Source organism: Anas platyrhynchos, chromosome 13, assembly GCF_047663525.1.
Source record: "Anas platyrhynchos isolate ZD024472 breed Pekin duck chromosome 13, IASCAAS_PekinDuck_T2T, whole genome shotgun sequence".
NCBI classification, from domain to species: Eukaryota; Metazoa; Chordata; class Aves; order Anseriformes; family Anatidae; genus Anas; species Anas platyrhynchos.
Window position 1 is genome coordinate 1,307,055 of NC_092599.1, and position 15,804 is coordinate 1,322,858.

General features: G+C 42.3%; 1 protein-coding gene across 6 annotated transcripts in view; it reads right to left on the reverse strand.

Moving 5' to 3' along the window:
* GRM7 (glutamate metabotropic receptor 7) overlaps positions 1-15,804 on the reverse strand; it is a 260,837-nt gene that overhangs the window by 106,840 nt on the left and 138,193 nt on the right. For all 6 annotated transcript variants that reach the window (XM_072044279.1, XM_072044276.1, XM_027467423.3 and 3 more), the window contains exons 3-4: positions 13,614-13,755; positions 12,639-12,793 (exon numbers count right to left, since the gene is read on the reverse strand). In XM_072044279.1, coding sequence (XP_071900380.1) covers positions 12,639-12,793; positions 13,614-13,755 — 297 coding nt within the window. The remainder of the gene's footprint in view (positions 1-12,638; positions 12,794-13,613; positions 13,756-15,804) is intronic.

The window sequence follows — 15,804 nt, forward strand, 5'->3', positions numbered from 1 at the left end:
GCTGCCAGGATCCCCTCCAAGCTGGGTGCCACCCGCTCTAGTGACAAATCCTCCCCAGCAGCCAGGCACTCCCAACCAACCTGACTTTGTTTCTTCCTATTTTTAACCAAGTAAACCAAGTTTAACCAAATAAAACCAGTAAATCCCCAGGGAAAAGAAAAACAAGCAAACAAACAAACAAAAAAAAACAAAACAACAACAAAAAAACTCAATTTTGTGAAGAGTCTATTTCACTACTTACTTTAACAATTCATTGCAGCTGGAGGATTGTAGAAGCCATTCTGAGCACCAGCATCCCTTCATGAGCGCCCGTTGCTGTCCCTGCATGGAAGGAGCCGTGGGCACTCGAGCCTTCTGCTCCGAGCAGCCACCCCCCAACCACCTCGGGACTTTGGTCCCTTTACACTGATGTCTGTGCTTCACTGCTGATACCAACATGACAAAAAATAAAATTTCAACATCTTTTCACTAAACACCAGTGATTTTCCTTCCAGCAGTGGGCTGTAACCATCCCAGACCCATGAGCACTACAAGGCAGGAGCTGAACCCATGAATATACTGAAGGGTAGGCACTACAGGTGGGTGTTATCAGTGTTAACAGCAAAACACTGACTCTAATTAGGTTTAATCATTATTCACAAGCAATTACATCATTCTCTTTCCAGTAGTAATAATCAATTTGAGGCCACTCACTTGCTTCATACTTCATTCTTACAAATTCTAATGCAATTACCTTTGGGCAGGTGAGCAGTCTCAGCACCACGTGCAACGAGCTGCTGCTGAAGTACAAGCAGAGCTTAGAGCAGTGTGGGAATCAATGATCACTTCAGAGACACAGCCTGTGCTTTCCCTTCCCAGGCCTTTTCCCTTTTCTCCCCTGATTTTATTAGTGGTTTGAAAGCAGCCAGAAAGAGGGTGACAGCCCAAAGCAGCAGCTCTCCATCCCCTGGTGAGCGGGTCTTTCCTACCACCACGTCATTGCCACCTTTCAGCCCCAGACTCAGATGTGCAGCAGCAGACCCAGAGGCAAACAGGAACGTGTTGCGTGCAGTACAGCTGTGTTAATGTAAGGAAATGGGTTAATTTCCAGAGGAACCACATCATGTAATTGGAAAAAAATGAGTGAACTACACTTTCAATGCAGTATGACCTTGAAGTGCGCAGAGGAATATCTGTACCTGCAAACACACAGTTCACCATCCTATAGTTATATTTCAACTGTGAAACAAAATGTCTGTATTTATCTTTCCTTACCAGGAGATCAAGACCTGTCCCTGCCAGGAGGATATCATTGGTGTACCGACTCCAGTTTTGTTATTCTAAAAGCTAGAAGATGTAATGATGCTGAGAATTTTTTTTTTCTAAATAATATTCCATTTCTTTTGGATATTGGAGTGCTATCACACAGCAAACAAAATGAAAACAGTCCCAAAGCAGATCTGAAAACCCCGCATGAGTGAAGTGAACACTTTAGCATTCGTTGTATTGTCTTTAGGGAAATTATGTGTATTATTTCCTAAACGATTACTTTCAAAAGCCTATACTCATTCAAACACTGCCAACGCAAACCAGAAGGAAAAAAAGAATGACCAACCAAACAAAAGAAACCACCTTTCAGACCTCTGTGCACTTCCCAAAATTAGCACTTTTATTTTTCTGTCTGAGCCCATCTCACCCAGCAGAGCTCAGCCTGCTCCCATCAGCCGGGGTTTGTGCTCAGAGCCCCAGCAGCAGCGGAGCTGCAGCCCCCAGAGATCTTTCCCAGGACACTCCAGATCAAGCACCAGGACAGCAGCAAATATCTGCTCATGCAGGAAAGGACAGATGCTAATAAACACGTAATACGTACAGCGAATATATATTTTAATATATAATCCTAGCAGATTTATTTGTCACTTGCAAACATGAATGCCATATTTGCATTTTACTCTAATAAAAAGCTCAAACTTTTTTATTTTTGCTTTGCTTGAGAGGTTGTGAAGTAGTATTTCTTTTCAGGCTTGCTAATAAAGAGCAAGAATAATTGAGTCATAGAACATGTCACAGACTAATTTTAAGTGGCCTACAGAGAGAATCTCTTTGGGCTGTAGCTACAGAGTCAGAAATGGCACAGGAAAAAAACATCTTCTGAGAATTTGGGCACTTTTGCTTCTGATATCTTTCAAAGAGAAGAAAAACTGAACCCAAAGAGGAAAAGAAATATTAAACAGGTTTATACTTATTACTATTGGTAAAGGATAATGGAATAGCTGATAACACAAGATAAAGAAATGTTAAATATGAATCTAAACTGAGCAGAATAGAAATAATGTGTTGCCGTAAATACACTAGACTCCAAGTTATCCTGGGAGAGGCTGTAATATATGAGTGAATTACCCATGAGAATTGAACAGACACTTCAGGTAAAACACAAGAAAGTTTGCTAAGGGAGTAGACACAAGGAGAGCTGAACATGCACTTGCCCTCATACCTGCCAGGCAGCAAAACGGCATGAGCAGCCCAGGCAGACGGAATGAAACGGGGCCCAACGAACACCAAAACAAGCCTGCTGAATGCGTGGCATCCCCCTGGCAGGGGATGTTCAGTGCATCCCAGCTCCCCCAGGCTCCCCACTCACATGGTGCCCAGCAGGAGGCTGCAGCAGTGCGACCCCACGGCAGGAGCTCTCCCCCAGCTCCTTCCCCTCCCTGCACAGACACTCCTCCACCGGGCTGCGCTGCTGTTTGCTCAGCAGATGGCAGAGGGATTTGTTTCTTTCATTTTAGTTTCTAATATATTAACATTATTTTAATTTCTTGTTGCAAAAAAATAACCCTTGTAGAAAAGACTGATGACTGAACCTTTTATTTCTCCCATCACCTTATGGCACGAGCAGATTGTATTTGCATTCTGCGTTGTGCTGCCCCCAATTTCTGTGTTTGAAGCTTCCTAAATTAAAACACTGCAATAATTTTGAGGGAAAATAAACAATCACCCAGGTCCACAGGCCTAATCCCAAAGTCCTCATTCAGAGCTATTGAGCCCAAATTCATCACACGTGGGAGCAAACATGAAGAGAAGCAACCGGTCCTTCTGATCAAACAAGTGTCGCTCCTCATTGCCTGCTCTGCAACTCCGATGGGCGCTGCGCTGGAAATGCTACGTACTACATTAAACTCCCTCCCACTCTGCCAAGGCAGTACACGAGGGATGAAAAATGCTCTGTTCCATTAAGAACAGCCTGTAGTTCCCAGCCCTCCTGCAGAATGGTATTTTTGAAACCAGATACTTGGGAACATTCGTGGCTATTTTTACCTAAACCAGAAACAGTTTATTTCAAAAAGCTCTCGCTATTCTTTCTTTACTTGCAAAATATGTTAAATATGAATGGCAAAATGAGTACTCTAACATATTTCCTGCGAAGTAGAAACAAGTGTTAACCTTTCCTGCTCCTTTGTTGCAGCAATGAGACCCGTGCTCCTCGCACAGTGCTGTGGCACCGTCCCAGCTCCCTGCATTGGCTTTACTGAGTCACGGAGGCACACACAACACGAGCGCTGCACGTGGCGTGGTGCTGGTGCCAGTGCTGCTCGAAGGGAGTGGGAGAAAGTGGTAAAATCTTTTCTTGCCTTGGGTTTCTGTGCCTAAAGAGAACGACAGAGTAAAACATCACTCTTTAGACTTCCCCGTGAGCCAGCTCTGCCTCAGCAGCCCAGGAGGAGCTCGCTCGTGTCGGGTCCGGTGAGATCCCCGAGCTCTGCCAGCCCCGCAGCGTGCCGCAGAAAGGTGCTCCTGAAAATTCAGATCAGCCAGAGGTACTTCAGTCTTTCTGAAGTGCTTTCAAATGGCTCAGCCAAGCCATGCTGGGATTCTTCCTCCCTGCAAATCAAGCGCCAATAAAGAGGGCCTAAATGAGCATCGCTTGTTGCCAGACCCAGAGAACTTCCCTGCATACGAAAGGAGACCTCTTCCCGCAGTGACTGACAGGGAGCGATGCCTACCGAATCCTTGCCTAGCTTTCAGATCATGAGATTTGTTTTTAGATCATGAGAAAAGCCTTTTGCACACCTTCAGGATTGCTCTTTACCTTTTGGCATTACCTAACAGCCTTCCCCAGGGACAAAGAAGAGAGGAACTTCTGGCTACTAAGTCTTTCTATATGTGTTATAGAGCCTGGAAATCCTGCCAGTTTTACTAACAGACAGAAAATGAATTCCTATCAAACAAATGAGTCTTCAAACTCTGCAAAGAAGTAGGGAATAGCAACACTAGAAGCCACTAGGATTTCCTAATGATAAATGGGGGGGGGGGGAAGGCAGATCAGGGCTGGCACACGATGACAGCAGGCTTCCTGAAAACAAAACTCTTCCTTTCTGGGTAGAAATGCTCTGCCCAGATGTGCCCAACAGGCAGCTTCAGTTTCAGGTCAGTGAGAGGAAAACTGGTCTTTAGGAGATGCAGTTCAGGTTACTTTGAAAGGATGAGCACTGACTGCGGATCTGAACGGTGATCCCAGCTAAGTGGTTTAATCCTACCAGTTATATCTTCTCTCAGTGTCAGCCGCTCTGGTGTGTGTGCTCATCTCTCAGCACAACCACCCACACAATCTCCAGTGTCCTGAAATAACAGTTAAACATGAACATCAAAGGGAAAATGCCAGCATAAGCCCTGGGAGGAATGCACAAAATACAGAAATAGAGGCAGACGCACACACATCCACAGGATGAGTAACAGCTGGCGCGGGTACGGAAGGGCCCTGATTATCAGCAGCTCAGGTCTGCTGTAGGCCAGGCAAGCAGCTGGGTTCATTTCAAGGGGCCAAAGAGAAAGTCCCCAAATCTTCATTGCACGGCAATTCTTTACAGTCCAATTAGACCTTTACTATGGAGCAGCAACCCCCTTAGAAAGGGTGCTGCATCAAACTCTAAAATAAATGATAAAATGTCTTGCTGATGCGGTTGTGAGCTATGTCCTGCAGAGCAGAGGCTGCTCCCAACTTCAGACTGCCTCAGAAAACCAAAATGAGCCTCGATCGCTGAATAGCACCCAACAGCCAAACTTTTAACTTTAGCAAAATATTGCACGAAGATGGTGTAGAAGTTTACATTTTGACTTGCAACAGAACACATTTTTTTCAAACTCACTCCCTTACGGGAGCATGGGTTTGGAGGGCCACGGGGCTCTTCCTTTGAGACTGCAGCAGCACAAAGACTGCTGCTGAGGCCGTATTTCTCAGTGACTAGCACTTATATGGAACATGAAACAAAAGAGAAAAAAAAAAAAGAGAAAGAAAGAAACCTTCACAGAAGAAAGCTTCCTTAATTTAAAAGGCAACTACCAAAAAAAAGAAAAAAAAAAAAACAAATGCATTAATTTGAAACTTTATAGAAACTGTATTTTCTACATCTGAATATTAACAAAACAAAAATGCTGCCCTTAAGCTACTGTCTCTTTGAACCCAATAAACTTCTCCCCAAGGCCTTCATTTCAACCCTTCAAAGTTAAGCATCGTGTTGCTACTGCTCCTGCACAGCGAATGCACAATTCCTGCCTCCAGCCAGGGAGCAAGCCCTGCCTGGCTGCCCCGCAGCAGCAGCACCTCGCCTGCCCACCCCAGGAGCCTGCCCATCACTCTCTGACACGATGCAAGCCAACGTTTAATTGCATCCCTCCTTTTATCACGAAGCTTCAAAGTGGCAGACCATGAAGGAGCGTACGAGAAACTCGTGGCGTGACGCCCGGTGTGCAGAGCATCCTGCCTGAAGGGTGCTTGCTCGAGCAGCGCTCAGCCCAGCCCGGGGCTCACGTCTGTCCTGCCATCCATCCTGGCACAACGCACCCTGCGCCAGGGGTCAGTGCGTACATGGGCAACAGGCAATGATGCTCAGCACTTAGCTGGGAGGAATCAAAGCTGATCTTACCTCCTCGAGTGACTTCCCCAACACGTGCAAATCGATATGCAATAAACTCTTCGCAGCTGCATGTGGCTTGGACTGCCAGGTAACCACGGTGCTAATTTAAATTCAATTAATGGCTTCATCAGCGCTGGGAAAGATGCACTCTCAACAAGTTTGCAGACCAAATGACTTTAAACACTGTGTGATTGATACAGAAGAACAAAAGGTAAATTCTTCCTTCAGCTGCACTTGGCCAGCTAAGAGGTTTTCTAGGAGGGTTATAAGTGCCACCTGGAAGTATCTTTGTGAGAAAGTGTACAGGGTGAAAACAGAAACCTACCTAACTGATGACACATCTCTGTATTTACTTAATTAATACGAACACACAGCACCCTCAGCATTTTAATTCCAGAGCTGGTAAATGCAATTTACTCACAGGTAAAAAATGCAAATAAACAAGTGTGGCCAAAACAGAGTCACTCCTCCAAACGACTGATGCCAAGCAGCCTCGCAGTGTGACTCCTGCGTGCTGTCACTTGTGCTCATAGCATCCCAAAGCCCCGGACACGCCGAGGAGCAGCCTCGCAGCCCTCTCCAAGGCACCAGCAGCCTGGAGGCGCCAAGGGAGAGCCAGTCCCTGAGGCTGGAGCCCTTCCTGCGGTACAGAAAGTAGAACAGACCAGGGGAGGAAAATGCAGGGCAGGTAATGGGAAGAGTGAAATAGGGAGAGACGGTCCATGCTACTCCTCTTATGACTTGTCCCTTACGGTTTGTGTCCCTGTTTACCTCCTGGCTTTTCAAGCTCATGGCCTCTGCCCCACGGAGGCTGCAGAAATCCCCCCCCCCCATGCAGGCAGCCCCCCAGGGATGTATCAAACCCCCAAAGCCAGGGCTTGCCATCCCTCTCACTCTCCTGAGAGCTCTGCCCCAGGGGCACAGCGAAAAAGCTTGAGAACAGAGTGCTGTAAAAGGCACTGAACCAGGCAGGGAAAAAAAAAATAAAAATCAAAACCTGATTATTTTACAAGCACTGTTATGAGAAGACGACAGTTTTCTGCTCTGCTCAGAGAGGAGATGAGTAAACACTGCACAAAGCAAGCACATCTCTCCCACACAAGCATACGGGGTAAAGGCAGCTGTAGCTAGGTAAAGAATATCAGGCCCGTATTTATTAATGCCGGATAAAACTCAATACTGTCTGTAACACAGGAAAATGAACCTTGAGCTCTTTTATTTTGCTTGACTGGGGATGTGAAGGTAAAATATTTGAAAGGCACTAAACAGTGAGAGATGATTTCATTCTATTTTTATTTTTTCCCCCCAGGTATAATCCTGCCCAAAAAAAAAAGCAAACCAGCTCTTGCTGGAAATAAAAACAAAACCATTAAAACCATGGTTCACTATCTATTCAGAAGACAAGCTACTGAAAAATTCAAGGACAGTTATGTTGATTTATAGCATTTGCAATACTTCTGTTTTTTTAAATAGCCATGCACTTTCTTGTGCTGAATTTGAGCCATCCATTAACTTCTTAGCTGAGCCCTTCATGAGATTGCAAACCTTCACCACATCCACAGCTTGCTGGAACTGAATCTTTTGCCTTAAATCTAGCTGAATCTCATTGTTAAGTTTCATCAAATTCTGACCTAAAACCATAAAGGATATTTTTTCACTGCGGGCAAATAATTTTGCTCGACTTCCAAAACGATTAACTTTACATACATATATACAGCCACAGAAATACCTTCCAAATGTTGAACCAAGATCCCAGATTTTCACGTTATACTTGTTCTACCTGCTCTCCACCCATTGCCATACTCCTCAAGAGCCCTAATGAGCCCGTTTTAATCTCGATAGGTATTAAAGATTGATGGAAGCAAATCAAAGTCTGAAATGTGGGTATTGCTTTGACTTGGAGAAAAGATGAGAAAGGAAAAAAAAGGGGGGGGGAGGGGGGAGGGGAGGAAAGACCATCATTCTGCACTCCAAGACCGTCTTTATTAGTTGAGTCCTAGGACTTAAATAGCTGTCTGTAGATGCATTATCTAAAAGCTTTCTGTATTTAATTCAGCAAATACTGCACAAATCTACTCCAAAAGGATGAGGCTTTTCCTTCCCTCATGGCACAGATACTTTCTTATCACTGCCAGAAAGAACTACGTTTGCTCCAGGGACAGAATTTAGGAACTCCTGACTTTGAAGCTGCCTGCTAGGGAGAACTTTAATTGATGTCTGGACCAGTAGTACTATCATCTCTAATCAGAGGGTCATCCAGATATCTCCCAAATATATGTGTGTGGCGTAATAAAGGCAGCTACCCCAGGCAGTCACAAAGTATAATTAGATTTTGGTATAGTGGTGATAACAAGAAGAGAAAATGCTCTGAAGTTTATTAAATTTGCTGAAAAATGAAGAAGTAAAGTGGCAGCAGAATACTGAAAGGTCACTTTGTGATTAAAAAAGATTTGCGTAGAAGTTCATTTACATCTACAAAGAAATAGGGTTGCAGTTCATCACTTGGGGACCTCCACTGATGATGTGTGATCCGTGGGAATGCAGGGGGTGTTTCCATTGCTTGCTCCTTGCTGGTTTGAATGGTCAAAAATGCTTCTGGGACCATGAATGACAAATGGAACAAATGAACAACTTTCTTTTAGACCATCACTGCCTAGAGAGAAGAAAACCAGTACGATAATTTGCTATTCTGAAGGCAAGAAGCTCAGCTGAACTGTGAGAACAAAACACTTGTTTCTTGAAATCTCAGCTTTTCTTCTCATTTTCCACTGTGCTTCCACTTTCCCTGTAGCACTTGAAATTTTGGGGGATTGTTATACCTGCCTCATCATCTCCCGTTTTCACCATTATCCTGATGGCATCATTGCTTCAAAACAGCCAGCTTTTGCTGCCCAAACTCTTCCTGTAGCTCACAGTTTCTCCTCTTTGTGGTATCGCGCCCTTCCTGAGATTAGCAGGGCACCCTTTCTGTCTTTCCGTGCCAACTGATGGAGGAATCTCCCCCATGTGCAAAGCTTACGCTTCTGTTCAGCTGAATGAAGAAGAATGAGGGTTTCTGAGGAACAAAGCAGCAGTAGGTAAAACTGCACCAAATGTATTTTGACGAAAGATGTTCTGCAGATTTTTTTTCTGTTGTGTTGTTGTTTTAACAAATGTCAGATGCATGCAGAGCCACAGATGTTCATCATTTCTGCATCATTGTAAAATGAACATAATAATAATAACACATCCCATCCAAATTTTAATTAGAAAAAACATCTTTTGTATTTTGTTTAAGCTATTTTTTCTCACATTCCAACACTAATATTTGCTCTCTGCTTACATTACACCTTTCCGCAGAAATGTTACACGTGATACTCTAGAAAAAGACTATTCAAAGCAAGAAGGATGACTGCAAACTCTCAGAAACACAAGCACTGCTACTTGCAGTACTGCAATACAACACAGTGTGCGTATTCCTCTGAGCATATACTGAGTTTCTGGATTGGGCTGATGTTTTGATAATATGCGAGCACGAGGACACACCATTAAACCTTTTTTTTAGGGGAGAAGAGTTCAAAGTGACAATAACTTAATAATAATATTCACCTGCACTAGTTGTTCCAAAAGCACGTACATTCTGCTTTTTTACCCCGACTACCTTGGAAAGCTTTTCAACCTAGTTGACACTTGGTTGAAGTTGGCTGGGGAGCTTGTTTCAAACACAAGTTTCTACAAAGCGATTACTATTTAAGTTTGCACTTCCTCTGGCTTGATGTCTAGTGCAATTATGCAAATATGATGCAACTTTATCCTTTCAGCATAATTACATCACACACAATTGGGCTATATTAAGACTGACTTAAGAGGAATGAATTCAGTTCATGTAATGATTTCCTAAATCACCTCATGGGAGTATGGCAAAGAAAATTTTGTCCCACGAGTGACATCAAGCATCAAGACAAATAACTGCATGTCTGGAGCCTGATGCTACAAGAAAGTGTGTGTGTCAAACTGCAGAGCTGGGTGCTTCTGGGGTATACCCACTGTTACAGGAAGCAGAAATTTCAGATGGCACATGTGCAGGTAGGTGTAAATACGCCAACATACCTGCACTCCACATCTGTGATTTGCATCAAAGAGTCATGGCTGGAGAAGTGCTACTCAAAAAATGTCTTTTTCTGCAAAACAATCATGTCAGTTTATAACTTCTGTGGCCAATAACTTTACAGTTGTCAAAAATCTGATAATCCAAAGTGCACCATATACACTTTAACATGCTGGCACATTAATTTTTAATGCAATTTAGCTTTTCCTGCCCTATTAGTTTTGCATTTTTCTATGAGGCATAAGAAGAGGCTAGCAGCATCACCTTGTTTTGATGTTCTCTAGGAAGGAAAGCTGCAGCGCTTCCCTTTGTTTTTTTTGGCATCTGTTTCTAACATATTACAAATCCTATTTAACACAAAAGGAAGAAGCAAAAGGATAACTCTCTTGAGGAGCAAAATAAGGACAACCCCTTTATTCATCCTTACTATAGAAGCTCTCACAGACCCAGTGGGAATGAGGTTGGCACTTGAGTGGTGCCTTTCCCTGGAGCCAGTGAGCCGCAGGGGCTGGCGGCAGCCCTGATGCACACCACTATGGAAAAAGGAGCCTGCTAGGCTGGGGTACTGCTCAAGATATCTTCCTTTAGGGCAAATTGAGTTCCATTCTACTAATTTAGTTTGTTTCCATCAATTTATAGGGGAAATCAAAGCTTCTTATTTCATTTATTTTATGTATTCATTCAAAGAAATCCATTACTAAATTTTAGGAAGCAGATGTTCATTGCTGGATGATAAAAGAACAGCATTAAAATGTCTGTTTCCAGTTCTCTTGGATTCATAGCCAAATGAAATTACTACAACAACAGAAAGAAAAGCAAAACAACATACAGCAGTGTAAATGCAAGAAAGACAGACAATCCATGTGGATAACAGCCTCACTAAGCAAAGAAGTGCTAATACCTATGGATTACTTACTTCCCATAAGTAACAGATTCCAATGGATGCTTCTTACTGGATGAAACAGAAATGGAATTGGTTCGAAAGGAGAGACGTTGAGTTCTGTAAAACTGCTTCACACAGAGAGCAACACTTAATGGGATAGGTTTGAGGATTATCAAGGAGAAGGACAGTATGAGGATTACGACACAGGAGGGTGGGACTTTGCTCTGCGCTCTTAACCAGCCTTTTACTCTTCCTCCTTACAGGACTAAGCAGATGGCAAATACAGATGGCAATTAGGGATGGATGAACAGGATTGAAAAAGGTAAGTACAAGCCTGAACCTTTATGAGTGGTCACAGAGCATTCAGGAAACATTTGCTATTGACATTGGAACGGCTATTCTAGGACACTTTGCTCTGCCTGTCCTTTAATGCCAAGCACAGTACCTATTTTTGGCTGAGTGTTTCTCCCTTTCTGGCAAGTAACGTGCAACTTATGGACCTCAAAATATGTAACTGCTTTTACGGTACGAGCTCTTGAAGAATGAATGCGATTATATATATAGGCAAAATATAATTTAAGCCTCACACACTCTAGTAATCATGCAGTCTGTGCAACTACAAGTGCAGAATGCAACAAGCCAACTTTTAGGCAATAGCCTAATGTAATCCGTGAATAAGCTATCTGCAGGCTGGATGAACATGTATTTTGCAGATGCATTAACTGTGCTGATATTTGTAGCTGTTATCTAACTGACTTTCTGTACGTGAACCCTGCCACTTTGCTATTGCCACTTGTTTCCAAAAGCCAACCCCATTATGTCCAATAAGCTTAATGTATAATGTAGGAGCAAAATATTAAAAAAAAAATAAAAAAAATCTTGGAAAGTTTTTATTTCTGTGTACTGTTTGCAGACTTTTAGTTTCTCTGTCAGAAACCCTCAGGGGGATGAATACAAACAATATGAAAAGATTATTAAAATATCCTGTTTTTCAGAAACAGAACACTTCATTGTCTATCAACTTTACGTATTTATGGAGAAGTAACGTGAAAATGCCTCCAGGGTATAAAAATTTAATATTATAGATCCGAGAAGAATAACTAATGAAGTGGTAGAGTAGATACAGCAAAAATGAATGGAAATATTTGGTTTCTCTGTGAGTGAAGACACTAGAGCCCATTTTAATGCATGCAACACATTCAAGGACTCTTTGGAGACCCTTCCTGGCACAACAGAGGAGTTAGTTCTCTTTGCTCAGTGTCCCTACTATAAAGAACTTTTCATGTTAAAGAGAACATGGACTCTAATCGGCATGTTTGGTTAGCCCAGAGGAAGACGTGAATAGTTGAGCATCTCTACAAAGGGGATAGCATATTAAAGGAGAATCAGACAATAGACTGAATTTTTAATTCTTCAAGTAGAAATCTTACCCAGTGCTTCAGAGGTGATATGGAATTTCAATAGATTTTCTCTTCCTACATACATACATTATATGTTAAGACCATTGTGGTTTACATCTTTTTTGGTGATATAGGTAACTGCTGGTAGCTTTTTGGTTGTGCATATAGTTTTTGGACGAAGAACACAAACATTCAGGAAAATTTCAGGGGATAAAGACTGGCTCAATGTGTTTTATACTCTTTTGATACTACCACGCCTATACACATTTATCCACACGAAAAAATATGGGCAATCGATTTGTACCACAAGATTTACAGGAAACAAAAAAGAAGGGTAAGAAGCTGTGAGAGAAAGTCAGTCAGAGGAGAGCGCTCACCCTCGATGGTCGCTCGCTTGGGCAGGATGGTGATGGCTCCCTCGGCAACGTCCTCCTGCTGCAGCAAGGGGCTCACTTTGGAGCCCCACGTGTCCGAGCCCACCCACAAGAAGTGTCCAACTTGATCTGCCCTCTTGGCGGCTGCAAGGATCTGCCTGTGGAAAAGAACATTTTGTTCACAAGTTAATTTAATTTAAACACGTAAAAACGTGTGTGGCAATTGCAGAATGAACAGAAATAACATTCCTGTAACCAACAGAGCTCAGAAAATTCACAACACATCGTGTCACAATCCATGCAGCGCTGATTAAACCTTTCTTTTTATTCACCCTATATCTTAAGAATGAAATCACAATTTTACTACAACTTAAAAGTTTTGCCATTGACTTCACTGAAATTTTATCACAATTTCTTTGTCTCTTCGTATAACTGAGCCTATCAGTCCCTGACATTGCCATCAAAATTTAAAGCTAATTTAAAATTCTCAAGTGAGAAATAAGAGTCATGCTTTTAAGATATTCTTTATATTATTTTAACGGCAAGTGGTATCTGAATTGTGTGGTTTAACCTTAAGCATCCAAGCCATTTTGTAACTAGTAACCATCATTTGCCAGAAAACACACACTGAATTAATAATACATAGTGGTATGAGCTTGGAGAGAAGGGCATCTTCTGTTTGAAAGGTAGGGTCAAGTCTGCCATCAAATGCATGCATAATCCTACAACAAGAAAAGCTTTCAGACCTTCATTCTTTTCAGATCATCACTCCCTTCGCCCCACTGCAGCAATGTGTGGTCTGGGGTGCCACAGGAGCCAGGGCAGCAGTGGTCACAACTCCAGCATGACCCTAAAAAGTGTCCACACCACGTCCCCACACAGCTCTTACCAACAAACATTCCCCCTTCATTATTTGTATTTTTGTTTTCTCTTTTCTTCACATCTATGAAATGAATTAGGTCCCTCGGTCATCCTTACTTTATGTCCTCATCGTTGGCAAAAATAACGATGGCCCTGGCATTGGGAGTTTCTAGGAGCTGCTTGATAATTTTATCAAAGTCGATGGTCTTGTCCTTGCGATCCTGGGGGATTTTCAGGGACTGAGCAATGCAGAGCCCACCTGTTGAAGAAAGAAGAGAAGGGCTCAGTCAATGGAGAACACAGGAAAGACAGTGGAGACACACTGAAAGGGGAGCCTGGAAGGAAGAAAAACTCTCTGACTGCTGCCTTCATGTAGAATTTAATTTTCACATCAGGTATCCTGTGGTATTCCTACCATTTGGAGTCATTTGGGTGGGACACAGACCTGTTCCTTGGGATATACACAGTATGCACACCTGAGCAGGGTGATGGATTGAACAGGGCTGTGAAAATAACAACACAGAGTAATAAAGCAATAAATGAGACAGCAAAAGGAGAACACAACAACAAAATCCCAACAAACATGAACAAACTTAAAACAATTTAAAACAACAACAACAGGCTCAAAGGCAAGTGGTGCTTACAAGGTATAAGACAAAAAATTTATCTTGGTGCAGAGCAGCGACCGATTTTGCAAGTTAAAGGATATTAAGTGAAAATGCTTCCGCTGAAACAGCTTATTTGAAATAGGAACAACAATTTAGTTGAATGTTGGCAAAAGGAAAGATTGGTTGTGAAAATCCTTTCTCTTTGAAATGTCCATCATCAAATGGGATGGAGCTGCCCAAGCAATTGAGATCTCAAGATAAACTACACATCTGTGAACTGGATTTCTCATAAATGCACAGATAGTATTGAAAAAAACAGTAACACCACAATGATAGTGATAACCACAGCCATCAAGGAAATAGCTTTAACACATTTCACAAATTAGTTATTTAGCATGGTTGGAGAAAAATTAAAATTAACATATATAAAAAAAATCATAACTCCAGTGACATTCTCCTTGTCATGGTAAGCAGATGAAATCACACTTCTGCCTTTATTCCTTTGTTTCTCAGCAATAAACTCTTTCATCTTTACTGGCATCCTAGATAACAACTTCCTCACTATACTGCACAGCGTGTTAATTAATAAAGCATTTGAGGAACATAGTAAGAATCATAAGCGGGGATGAATTAATTAAAAGACAACAGGACAAAGAAAATATTTACTGATACAATTTAAAATCCAGATTTAAAAGAACAGCCAAATGAAGAAATAGAGAAGGTGTTCTATAGGGCAGGATTTCTAGAGGAGAAAGCTCTTCCACCATCAGCACATTCTGTCTGCATACACTCCGGCAGAAAATACCATAATTCTCCTATAACATGGCAAAGATGACGTATAAAAACACCTAGAGCAAAAGCACTGAGCATTTGCAAATATATGGTGTTAGAGTTGCAAAATATGACTCTGCTATATCACATCTCATCTGCAATCTCCGAGTGCTTTATAAAGAAGGTCAGGCTCATTTTTCTTATTTCAAAAGTGGAGAAGTTGAGACACAGAGGTTGACTGCAGTCAAGCCAGGTCTCTCGGTACTATGTGATCCAAAAACTCTGGGGGAAAAAAGATTGCTTTCAGTGGGAAGAAAATAAATTGTACAAAAGAAAAGGCTGAGAAAGATAAAACAGAAAATAACCCTTAAGTTTGTCACTGCCTCACACAAGGTTTGTTTCTGTTCTACAGTTATTACAACTTAAATTTATCATAACCTGATTTTTTTTTTTTTTTTTTTTTTCTGGAGAAGAAAATAATACTGATATCTAAACAGAAACTTCATTTGAAAATGAGGGGAGAAACTCTAATTGCTACTAAGTTCCAAAAGCCTAAACGCTTTTGAAATGTTCTTTCCTGTTATTTTCCTTAGTCAAAATTAGATGAAATCAACCCAGCTTCAGGAGCAGTTATCCAGCTTTCCCCAAATTGTCCCATTTGGCACAGATTATGCTTTGGTTAAAGGCTGACCCCTGGCAGCTCTGGCTTTGAGCCCAAACCTCCCGCTCCAGCAGTGGGGCCACAGCAGTGCCCGGGCGCAGGCACCCTCAGGCAGCAGGAGTGGCTGTGAGCAGGGACCGGGCTCTGTTCTTTTCCTTCTCCCTGTGAGAAGCCTCTCCCCTCTGGCATCACGCCTAAGGAGAATTTAAAATTATCAGCTGCTGAGGGGAAGGACCCTCCCAGGCTCTCCATCACATCAAGCCAAGGT